Raw genomic sequence first — 11,781 nt, 5'->3', positions numbered from 1 at the left:
ATTTCTTGCTGCGCGCTGCCTCGCCGCGTACATACATCATCATGCTGCGCCAATCTGCCGTCCTCTGCAAGCAGGAGCAGGTAGGTATTCGCACTGCGTAATGTCTATGCATCTTCTGCCTGTCTGCCTGCACCCATCTGAGACTTCCCAGCACACCTGCTTCTATTCCGAGGACTCCCTCATTTCCCACTTCCAGACCCTTTCCCCCTCCCGTCCTCTCGCCGGCGCGATCGGAGCATCGGAGCATCGGGAAACTGGAGATGGGCACTCGCCCGCCCGCCCCAGCGAAAATGCACCCTTCAGGGACCTTGCTTGAGGGGCACCGAGAAGCCAGAACCACAGCGGGCCACTAAAAAGGTGGAAAATAGAACCACGGGTGTGTGTGGATGATCTCTGAATGTCAAAGGAGGGGAGGGGAAAGGAACGGAAAAGACACCAAAGAAAAGAATGACATGAGTAAACGCGCGAATGCCGACTTACAGGAAGCTTGGTTGGTGATTCGGCACCGGTCCCCCGCGCAGAGCTGGCCGGCGACGACGTCGATGTTGTCGGCGTTCGACTCCTGCTGCGACCCAAGAGCCCGCCAAAGAAGTCCCGTTTGGACGACTTGCGCTCCCGTTCGCCCGTCCCTGATCCTGCCAACGTTCCTGCGCCTGCGCCTGCACCCCCGCCTCCTACCACCGATCCGAAGCCAGTACCCGTTCGCTGCACTCTCTCATTTTCTCTTCGCGGACTCGTCTGGGGTGTGATCGGTTGCTGCTGCTCGTGTCTCTTGGTCGTCCCCCGTCTTAGGAGCGAAAGCGACGGCATCTTTGTTTCCTGTCGTCTAAGTCGTCTCTTCTGGGATGAGATGAAGGTGGCTGCTGTGTTCGTCTCATTCGTCTCGACTTTCCCTCGGGATTTCCAACTTTGACCTCTTCTGGGCCCTGTCTTCCTGGACCGTCCCTCTTTTTCTTTCCAAGTAAATTCCCTTCGAGTCTTGGAATATTTCCCTCCTTCCTGGTTGTCGTCGTGGTCTTCCAAGCTTCTCTTGCTGTCTCGCCTGGCCGTGGCTGGTTCAAGGTGGCGTATGAGGGGGGGAGGGGGGCTGAGGTCCTATCCCGACGTGCAAGGCAAAAAGCCGACTCCAACTTTTCTGCAAGGCGACCTTGGAGTTGCAACGGAGAGGGGGGCACCGCGGGACAAAATGGTCGAACCAAGTACTGACTGCTGCAATAAGACAATAATGATGGTGGGGGGACGAGAAACGGGAAACGGGAAGAGCAGAATCGAGATGGAGGGGGAATGGATGACGGTAGGTGAAGAGAATAATAGTGTGTGACTGCGAGAAGAGAGGAAGAGAGGAGAGGGAAGCAAGGCGACGGGATGTTAAAACAAGAAATGCGAATCAAGTGAGAGCGAGAGACAGATAGAGAGACACACGCATACATACACACACGCAGCATACATGCACCACGAGCTGCCAAGGCAGGGGGAGGACATGTTCCTGTTATCGTCCACTCTCCACGTCTACCTTATCCTCTCTTCCTTCACCTCTTTGGGCAGCATCTGCTGCGCTGGTGTCTGTCTGTCTGGCTGGGCTGGGCCTGGGCTGCGTTTTCCCGCAACGACCCTCCTATGACTGGATGGTGACAGATGGCACAGGATAAGACAGGCACTGGATAGGACAGCCCGCGCTGCGAGATGTCCACTTTGTTGGTGCACCCCTCGTCCTAGCCGCACGCGCACGCGCAAGGGCAACATGGGCCTGGCTGGCTGGTCTGTGTTCTGTCTTGTCATGCAGGCTACGGGAGTCCTTGAATTATTATTCACGTATCTGAATATAGCACCCCCGGAGCTGGGGGAGGGGGAGGAGGACGAGGAGAAGGGCAGCAGCATCAGCACCGGCGGGACGATTGAGGAGGGGCGTCCAGACTGGAGATAGGCAGAGATGGAGACGTTCAGGGATCTGGGCAAGGACAAGCGACGGAGCCCGGCAGTCTCAGATCCCAGATTGTGCGGTTTAAACGGGCTAAGGCTCGTCTTTCTCGAGCAACTCGAGGCGACAATCAGCGACGCGAGGGCTGAAGAAAAAAGAATAGTTAAATAAAATAATGAAAAATAACATGCAAAACAAAACCATCAGGACCTCTGCTAGATCGCTCGTCATCTCCGCTATGCGAGTTGGGGGGTGTGGGTGTTCCGTATCTTGCAGACAACAGAGCATGTACCATTTTCCCTCTCTCTTCGACTTCGCCTTCACAGCCTGCCTTCCGTGCTCTCATCCGCCGGATTTGATCCTGACCTGGTGCTGCTGCAAGATGTACCAGAGTGATAGAGCCCAGGACCATGTCCCCTGTCCCGCCTTGCGTCGTGCTGCCTTACCGTGGGAAGCTAAGCTAGCATGGAGGGACACAAGAAAGCGACGGTTCCATGGCACGGGCTGTCACTCTGATTTGCAGGCCTATCCCATCTCCCATCTTCTCATTTCGCGGTACGGCACTCTTCGTCGCACAGGCAAAAAAGTGCGAGAGCTATAGCACCGCCGCCCAACGTATTGTATGTATGTCCTCCTCCCCTTTCCTTTTCGACGATGTTAGACTGCATGATAACGCGCTGCGTCCTGCCGAGGCCGCCTCCCGGGAACGTGTCAGGCCAGTGCCAGTGCCGGAATGGAAGACAAACATCCAGGGACAGAGACATCCAGACCGGTGACAGGTAGCAGACAGCAAAGACAAGACACAGACGGCGCCAGAGCACGGAGGCCGCAAGTGGGTAAGGGATCCATGACCACGGCCGCAACAGCACATCACTTTGGGAAATTCACCCCAGCTGCTTGACGTCTGTGGATTTTGATCTCTTCTTTCCTTCTGGAGAACCAGGTGCGAATATCAATGGCGGAGAAGGCAGAGCTAAAGAAATGTTCGGTGGAAAATGGTGCTCCAGCTGAAGATGAGGTTCCTGCGAGAGGCCAGAACAAGAACGAACAGCCACCAGGCGCGCATGTGAATGAAGTACACGACCGGGGTCTCCAGCAGATCTCTGATTAGGTGGTTTCGGGATCCGCAACATCACTCTCCACTTGTGCAGGAGAGGGTGTGAGGCGAGTCCAGCGTTGTCCAACAGGTGTCATCGGTCCCCGTCCTCCAAGAGATGACGAGCTGTACGGAGATTTTACGTAGCAGTGGACTCTTTCGTCTGCTGAGTTGTCGCGCTGTTGATCCCTCAACTGCCTTGGTTCGAGTTCAAGACTCACCGGCTTAGTTGGATTTGGGTTGGCCTTCAATTTGTAATACGGGCTGTGCAAAAAAGAAGCACCAGGGAAGGGAAAAAAGCAAACCACGTATCATGCCGCAGACCAGAAGCTCGGCGAAGCTCGCAACCCTGGCAACGCCGTGCGGGATCGAAGCAAATTGGCATTGCCTGTGCCGTGGCCTTGCAGAATTGAGGGACCAGACGAAGAAAATAAAAACGCCACCATCGTCAAGACTCTGTCGGCCCGTCGCGTATCCTGGTGAAGCATGCCGTGTGCCACCAGTGGATAACGCCGAGATACATTGTTCCTCTGCAATGCGTGCGGATGTGGCTTCAGCCTTCCTTGCCGGGGCCCCCCTTCCCATGCTGCTTGCTTCAGAGTTTCCAAACACAGAGAATGCAAGGAGTCCTTCAATTTTCTTTCTTTCTCGAACATCTTCTAACATTCGATATGGGGTAAAGAAAACCGTTTGCCGACCAGGTTCGGGGTCCGTGGTGGAACCGGTGCGGCCCAGCACTTTGAAGATCCCCCCTTCCCTATGCTGTATCTGGAACTATTTTCAAGACTTTTGAAACGTCGACGACGGGAGCTCTTGACCGCAAGGCTTTCGTCGCGGCAGACTTTCTTCTGCTGCCTCCCTCAGCCACGGCGGAAACCAAACCACACCCCCTAGCTTAGCTCCCCCAAAGCTCCAGAGAGGTATCCGCAGAAGCATTGGGCAGCTGAGGGCCCTGATCTTCCTTGACATGAGACGACAGTGCCATGGGTGAGAACGTCAATTCACGAGTGGTCGTCTGCGTACTCTCTGCTCTCTCCAGTGTTCTCGAACGCGGTTGTCTCAAAGTCATCGGGAACGGGGCCGAAGACGGAGCATGCGAGGACACCGGGAAGAGAGCCGGCCTCATCCATCAAGTTGCATTAGATGGCACTCGACATCGCGAAAACTGTTCAAGTCTAGCAACTGATTGCGACACTTGGCGAAGGAATATGTAAACAAAACCCCGAACAGAGTTCAAATAGGTCGTGTCACTCCAAAACGGAAGGTTACACTACAAGGGCACCCTACCACAGGGCAGCACCAAAATTAAACACGCCTCGCAGCGAACCACGCCCAGAAAAATGCACGAATAGGTTAAAAAAGTTTAAAAAACTTCTTTGCCCACAATCTCTCGTTACGAAAGAGCAACTCGACACGATGACGAAAGGGGGGACGGGGGGCCAGGCCGGCGCCACGGAGTGCCCGGCAAGGATTTCCCATAGCTTGCTGAAACGAGATTCCCATTTCCCGCCTTTGCATGTTGGACCACTTTCTTCACGTTCCAAAAAGCTGTCCGTGGAAAGATTTCTCTGACGCGAGGTTACGAAACCTCGACTGCCGACTGGTCGAAACCAGGGGATGACGGCGGCGGCTTCCAGAGGGACAGGCCTTTAATCTAATCCTAGGCTTGTTATAAGCCCCCAAAACGAACGAGGGGGTTGTTGCTCTGAGGTGCGTCTGGTGTGGTGTGTGGATGGGTGGTCCTGCGTGCGGCTGGACGCTTAAGCCAACCCACTTCCCGTCCACGGTCTGTCGCGCCACGGTTCTTGGTGCCAAAACGTGGTGTTCGGTGAAGAGATGTCGTTCGTGCCTTCGGGGAGTGAACGACAGGAGGCGAACGGACCAGTTTGATGTTTTTGATGGACGAGTCCGCCTCGAAGCAAGGACTGGCCCAGAAGATCTCGGGGAAAGAAGCCGGTGGCTTTGTTTACGCGCTATTTCAAGCCGGCCAGTCCGGACCTCGTTTTCTCGTTTTCTCGACCTCGTTTGACTTTGGGCTTAGGTTTGCAATTCATCTTATATTCATATTCGTCCAACAGCGTCGAAAAGCTAACCTAGCCAAGCAAGCGGCCCGGACGTCGTGACCGCACCCGCCTTGCCGACCCGGCTGGATTTCCGGGCCTAAATGCCATGGTCATGAATTTGTAATTTCAGGGTATCATTGGTGCCTTCGCGCCGCCCATCGACAGCCCTTGTCGATTCGTCTGCCTGCAGCAATCTTATATGCATGTGTGTTTGTGCGTGCCGCAGAGTTTTCCGTCTTAGTCTTCGCCGACCTTCTGCACCGTAGGTAATCTTGGAGATGCCCTCATCTTCCGGCCTGCCCAATGGGTTCCCCTGCCCGCTAATATGCATGCATGCATCAAGCGCACTTCGCTCGATGTGGTCAAGAGGAAGGGGCCTCGTGAAACGCCAGCTGAGGTCGTTCGTGATGACTGAGTGTGCCTCTCAAGCAGGCGGTGTGTCGTGGACAACGATGAGGAGGTACTTTGGATCCGGCACGATGACCAGCTCCTGCTTCTTCGTCCGTAGTCTCAACAGCTTCAGCTCGTCCTACCCCCGATACGTCAGCGCCAGCTCTCCCAGCAATTTTTCAAGGTTGCGCTCCGAGTGTTGGTGGATGGGCGTCCTCACCTCTGTATCCAGGTCCAACACCAGCGTGCCCGACGCATTAACCCAGTTCCATACCTTGGCCGCGAAGTCTTCCAGACCTTGCGGCTGATCGCCTTCGCCTTCGCCGTTCTGCTGCTGCTGCGCAGCCGCACCCTCCCCTGAGAAGGAGCCGCCGCTCGGCAGCGCTGAGGCGTTGAAGGACAGCTGTCCCGTCGTGCGGAGGATCGCGCCGGTGACTCGGTCGAGGATGACGACGGCCTTGACGCCGGGCTTCTTGGAGAGTCGACTGAGAGTCTCGTCGAGGGCATCGGGGCCGTTGGTCTTCGTGTTGCACGCGCGCGAAGGGCGCGCTGGATGTCAGCTATGACGACATTGGCAGAGGAGTCTCGAGGTCGCTCACGGGTACTGATTCGGCCATTATGTGTGTGCTGCGACGGAGGCGGGGTAGGTAGCCAAAGTGGTGTTGCTCGTCAGCCCGCCGTACTTGAGGAAGGGAGGTCCAAGGTGAGTGTGTGACTCGTTCTATCGTGGACGGCCGGTTCCGTAGAGCTCGGGTGTTTGGTCTGTAAGGCTGGATCAGCTTAAGCTCGGTCGGTGCTGTTGTACCTTACTGCTGCTAGGATTCACTGGGTAACAGCGTACCAACGCCTTGGTGGGGCCGAGCGCCGCTCAAATTCTGCCGTTTCTGACCGCTGAAATTTTCTGGCACCCGTTCTGGCAGGGGTCTGATTGCTGTGACATGCTGCTCTCATGTGAAAATCTCAGTAAAAAGATATCAGACACGGTTTTGGGGGTTCTTACGCTTGACCGAAGGCAATATCGTCACCGAAATATTTCAGTAGTCTTTAATTATTCACATACACAGCCACCATGGGTTCCAGCACGAGGAAAAAGAACCAAAAGGCCAAGGACTTTGCGGTATGAGAATCCAATGAGGCGTGGATGGACCACCTTCAACCCTATCATGGCTCTGAAGCGTTACTGACAGTATGGCATAGAAACCAAAGTTCAAGGTTGGCAAGACCAAGGCCAAGCCGGCCAACTTCACAGACACTAGCTTCAAGGCCAAGTCCATTGTGATGGGCCAGCAGTCCCTCGCAGAAGAAGCCCCTGACGTCGGAACACAATTCAAACACCACCTCTCCCTCGCATCTACCTCAAGATCAGACAAGGTGCGGAAAGAAGCGCTGGCACATCTCACGAGCCAGGTGGGCTTTGGCAACAACCCCGTCGGCACCGCCACCATCCTCGGCAAACTCCTGCCCCTCATCTCTGACGCCTCAGGTCCCGTCCGCAGTCAACTACTCAAGCTCTTTCGTGAACTCCCAGAAACCGAAGTCAAGCATCACGCCGAAAAGTGCATCATGTACATTCGCGCCGGCATGACGCATCTTTCTGCCGACATCAGCAACGACTCCCTGTCAGTATTGGAGTGGCTTCTTGATGTTGCGGAGGACGAGACCGTCAGCTGTCCCGGCGGCTGGGTCAAGACGCTCAACAGCTTCTGCGCGCTGATGGGATGGTCCGTAAAGTCGAGTACGGGGTGGACGAGTGCGCCAAAGACCGGCCTGAGATCTAAAGACTCGCAATCGCACGCAAGGCAAGTTGGAGTGCTGGCGAGGTTTCTCAAGGCAGGGCTCAAGCCAGAGGTTGCGGTGCCGAGTAACCCGAACGCCCTCTACGACAACATGTACCGCATCCCACGGGCACCAAATCCATTTGCGTATCTCAACCTATTCGGGACTCGTAGAGACGAAGAGGCGGAGATGTACAACGATCGCGAGTCTCGACAGCGTGTTTTTCATAAGAGGTTCTCGGAATCCTTCAGCCGCGGTATTGAGCAGGCAAAGAAGGAGGGCGGTGCGAGTGGTCGATCTGCCATCACTTTAGAGAAATCATTGAAGAAGGATATGGAGGGATATGAGCCTACTTCCGCCGTTGACCCTCAGGATTTGCTGGATTTATGGTAAGGGGCATAGGAGCATTCGACCGATGAAAGGCTTCCCTAAAGTCAGGATCACAAACAGAAGAGATTCCGTCGTCATTGCGGAACGCCATCAGCCATTCAGCAACTCCTTAGAGCGACAGTTTGGCCCTAGGTGTCAAGCAGCGTGTGGTCCGAAGCAGGTATATACGCATACGTTGGAGTCTATCGCACATGCGGTCCAAGATGAAGGCTGGAGACTCAACCTAAGCTTCCACAAGATACCCCATAGATACGCCTATGAACAGACAGCGTTTGATAGATGTGGATGGATACATCAATGATACCCGCTCACCTCGGTGAGAATTCCGTTTCTATGTTTCTATGTGTCTGCCCTGGGCTTTGTTGAAAGTGAAGCAGCCCACCCTGCTAAATGTCTTTCTTTTTGGTCGCCAAACAGAGCCTACCGTCTCTTTCTGCTGTGGTGACATGCAGGCTGCATGCTGGGTACGGCAAGATGCATCATGCAGTTCGGTTTCACCTGAGCCCTCTTCTAGAAAAGTTCCAAGCCTCAGGAGTTCGAGAAGATCTCGTCAAGCCCAGTAGTTGTGCACCAAGACGTAGGCTATCAAGACATGTGAGATTGGCTTGTAGACTGATCGTATCCAGTGGTACAGATTCAGGAGGCTAACTAGCCGATGACATTGGATCTCGAGTTCTCACGCCAGTTCTCGACCAAGACCACCTACCTCAGGCAGGACCACGTCGTGCCTATGCCCTGGGTCCCCGTTCCTTCCACATGACGCCCATGACGACTGCCCTTCTGCCCTCTTTCACTCTTGCCCTGTTGATTGCCGCCTACCTGCCTGCCTGTCTCGACGCGACGACCCTCGGGCCACCCGCCTTGCCGCGCGCCCTTCCTCCCTCCGATATTTAATTCCTTCCCTCCTCCAAGATCCAGACTTGTTTCTCTTTTCTTCTCTCCACACAACACAGCCTTTCGAGACGGGAGGTTCACATCAGAAGATTTGCCTGTCTTCAACAACGTTATCAAGCATCACGAGAGGTAGGTTACCCCCATTTCTTCAGATCACCATCACCATCGCCATCATCACGTCATCGTCCATCTTGTTGTCATCAGATCAAAAGCGTCACTGAGATTCGCTTCGTGAGCCTTGGCTTGGGTGCTTCTCGTTTCGCTGGTCATGCCTCTTTCCTCCTGCAGACCTTTCCTGGTTTCCCTCAACCCCCCGTATCCCTCCTTCCCAGACCCAAGCACATCTCACTTTCCTTGCGCTTCATTAGAGCGCGTTCTTTCCTCCAAAAACACAGTCTCGAGTTCGGTCGGCTGGAGATTTTAGCCTCGATTCCATCCGACAGCACTCTGCCCTGCCCTTTTCCTTCCCACTTACTTGTCCGCCGAAGCTGCTTCAATCCTTTTTCCCTTTCTCACCCAGCCTTTTCGGTTTTCTCCTCAACAATTTCATCCTCAAGTTGTTTTGTGCGCGTTTTATCCTTCCTCGACTGACAAAAAATCATCCAGCCGGAAGGATCTCGTCCAGTCTTGCCTGCGGTCATCAGATCAGTCGTCCTTCACCGCGTTCTTGACCATCAGTCGACCTTGGTAGGTTCAAAACCCAGACACCTTTGCTTTGCTTCCCACTGCTAACTCCTACTTCTTTCCAGCAACTCCATCGCCATGTCTTTCTCCGTCGGTGAGATGGAGGCGGCGCTGCCTGCTGCCTCTGAGAAGCCTGTCGCCCTTGACGCCGAGGGTAAGGAGTGGTCTAAGCCCGAGACGTACAACTACGAGGAGATGGCCCAGTCAGGCCCGATCGAGAACGGCAACTGGGAGGGCAATGCTGCCATCTACGAGTGGGACGAGGAGTACGGTGAGGTCGGTCCTCAGCACCCCGAGCTTGAGCTCATGCTCTTTGGTGACCCGGACTCTCGCCGTGACCACTCCGGCCTTGACTTCACAGCGTAAATATTCTTCCAAAAAGTCATAGATTGAAGCTGACATTCCTAGCATCTCCGAAGTTGAGGTTCACCAGGAGGGCGAAATTCGCGTCAACCCCATCGATTCTTACAAGAATGGCGGTCTTCACCCGGTCATGCTCGAGAACATTAACCTGTGTGGCTACGATGCCCCCACTCCCATTCAGAAATACACGATCCCGGCCATCCACAAGGGCCTCGATGTCGTTGCTGTCGCGCAGACTGGTAGGTCTTTCATTCCAGGGACGCTTCTTCCATAAGCTAATTCCCTACTCAGGCTCTGGCAAGACCGCCGCCTACTTAGTCCCCATCCTCAACAAGCTCATGGGCAAGGCGAAGAAGCTGGCCGCTCCGCGCCCCAACCCTGCCTCGATTCAGCTGGGCGAGGCTTCCGTTCGCGCCGAGCCCTTGGTTGTCGTGGTCTGTCCTACTCGTGAGCTTGCCATTCAGATCTTCAACGAGGCCCGCAAGTTGTGCTACCGCACCATGCTTCGTCCTTGCGTCGCTTACGGTGGTGGCCCCATTCGTGACCAGATTCAGCAGCTCGGAAAGGGCTGCGACGTCCTCATCGCGTCTCCTGGTCGCCTTTGCGACTTCATCCAGCGCCCCGACGTCCTGTCTCTGCGCCGCCTGCGCTACATGGTGTTCGACGAGGCCGATGAGATGCTTCAAGATGACTGGCGTGAGGAGTTCGACGTCATCATGACCGGTGGTGGTAAGTCTCGCCCTGATCTTATTCTACGGACCAAAGTTTGACCCTTTCCACAGAACAGCAGGAGGGGAACATCAAGTACATGCTGTTCTCCGCCACCTTCCCCAAGGCTCTTCGTGACCTTGCGAAGGAGCATCTCAGCACCTCCTCCAGTGTCCGCATCAGCGTCGGTCGTATCGGCAGCACTCACACCAACATTCTTCAGCGCGTGATCGAGGTCGCTCCTTTTGACAAAAAATCGAAGTTGAAGGAGCAGATTGAGTCTCTCGCTGCCTGCCGCACCATCATCTTCGTGAACAGCAAGCGTACCGCTGACGAGCTTGACGACTACCTCTTCAACATGGGCTTTCCGTGCACCTCCATGCACAGCGACCGTACCCAGCTAGAGCGTGAGGCTTCCATGCGCGCTTTCCGCGCGGGCAAGGCTCCCATTCTCATCGCCACTGGCATCAGCGCTCGTGGAATCGACGTGAAGAATGTCAAGCATGTCATCAACTACGACCTGCCTAGCATGGACCATGGTGGTATCGAGGAGTATACCCACCGCATCGGTAAGACGCACCCTGACTAGTATGACCTTTTGCATACTGACAAAACATCCAGGTCGCACTGGTCGTATGGGTCAGCGTGGCATTGCTACATCCTTCTACACTGAGCGTGATGAGCCCATTGCCAGCGTTCTGGTCCGTACACTCATGGAGACCAAGCAGGATATTCCCGAGTTCCTGGAGCCTTTCAAGCCCACTGGCAAGGGTCTTGAGAACCTGAAGTTCGAGACCGAGTCGGACTTTGACCCTGAGGAGGCTGGCATTGCTCACCTCGGTGGTGGCGGCTGGGGTGGTGATGACGCTGGTGGTGACGCTGGCGGTGACTGGGGTGGTGATGCTGGCGGCGATGCTGGCGGTGATGCTGGCGGCTGGGGTGGCGGCGGCGACGATGCTGGCGGTAACCAGACGACCGAGGCTCCCGCCTGGGGTGCGTCTGCCGGTGGCGATGGCTGGTGACTGGTGTTTGGACATTTCGGTTCGGAAGTTTAGAGGATTTGAAGGTAGCTTGCCCACAGACTATTCGGAATGCTTTGGTGGATTTTTAGACGGCCAAAAGGAATAGGGTCTGGAGGCAACTAATCATAATTCTCTCGCACATGTTTTGACTGTTGGCTTTGGTGACGTCTGCAATGATGGTCCTGTTACACGTTGTCCAAGCTTGAGAACAACCACGGCTCCTAGATTCTATTGAACTGACGTCGACGCCACATCTATCATGCGACCGTGTATCTAGCTAAATCTACGACAAGAATTTGCGAGGACACCACCTGAAAAGGCACAGTCACGCAAGATGAGACAGAGCGAGGATTCGAATACAGACCAAACAGCTTTTGATTACCAGGTATTAAACTATGCTTTTCGTCGCCCCTCGCCATATTAATATGTGTCTATCTACCGTCTGTCTAAGACGCTCTAAGAATCGTGAATCATACG

At 54.9% G+C, this 11,781-nt stretch overlaps 2 protein-coding genes across 2 annotated transcripts; one reads left to right on the top strand and one right to left on the bottom strand.

Annotated features, from left to right (window-relative positions):
- Positions 1-5,501: 5,501 nt before the first annotated feature.
- On the bottom strand, positions 5,502-6,084 carry DYNLRB1 (Dynein light chain roadblock-type 1; the record flags this gene model as incomplete). Its single annotated transcript, XM_036644025.1, has 3 exons — positions 5,502-5,606; positions 5,688-5,987; positions 6,067-6,084. The coding sequence occupies 3 exons, from the start codon at positions 6,082-6,084 to the stop codon at positions 5,502-5,504; spliced, it is 423 nt and encodes a 140-aa protein (XP_036490921.1).
- A 452-nt stretch (positions 6,085-6,536) lies between these two features.
- IPI1 (Pre-rRNA-processing protein IPI1) lies at positions 6,537-11,304 on the top strand (the record flags this gene model as incomplete). Its single annotated transcript, XM_036644024.1, has 8 exons — positions 6,537-6,584; positions 6,665-7,632; positions 9,134-9,214; positions 9,277-9,573; positions 9,620-9,813; positions 9,866-10,303; positions 10,357-10,851; positions 10,904-11,304. 8 exons carry the CDS (start codon positions 6,537-6,539, stop codon positions 11,302-11,304), a joined length of 2,922 nt encoding a protein of 973 aa, XP_036490846.1.
- Between the last annotated feature and the right edge of the window lie 477 nt (positions 11,305-11,781).

Source organism: Colletotrichum siamense (assembly GCF_013390195.1).
Source record: "Colletotrichum siamense strain Cg363 chromosome Unknown KSG_Cg363_contig08, whole genome shotgun sequence".
Lineage (NCBI taxonomy): Eukaryota > Fungi > Ascomycota > Sordariomycetes > Glomerellales > Glomerellaceae > Colletotrichum > Colletotrichum siamense.
Note: the sequence above shows the minus strand (reverse complement) of the source record. Positions and strands in the feature narration are given on the sequence as shown.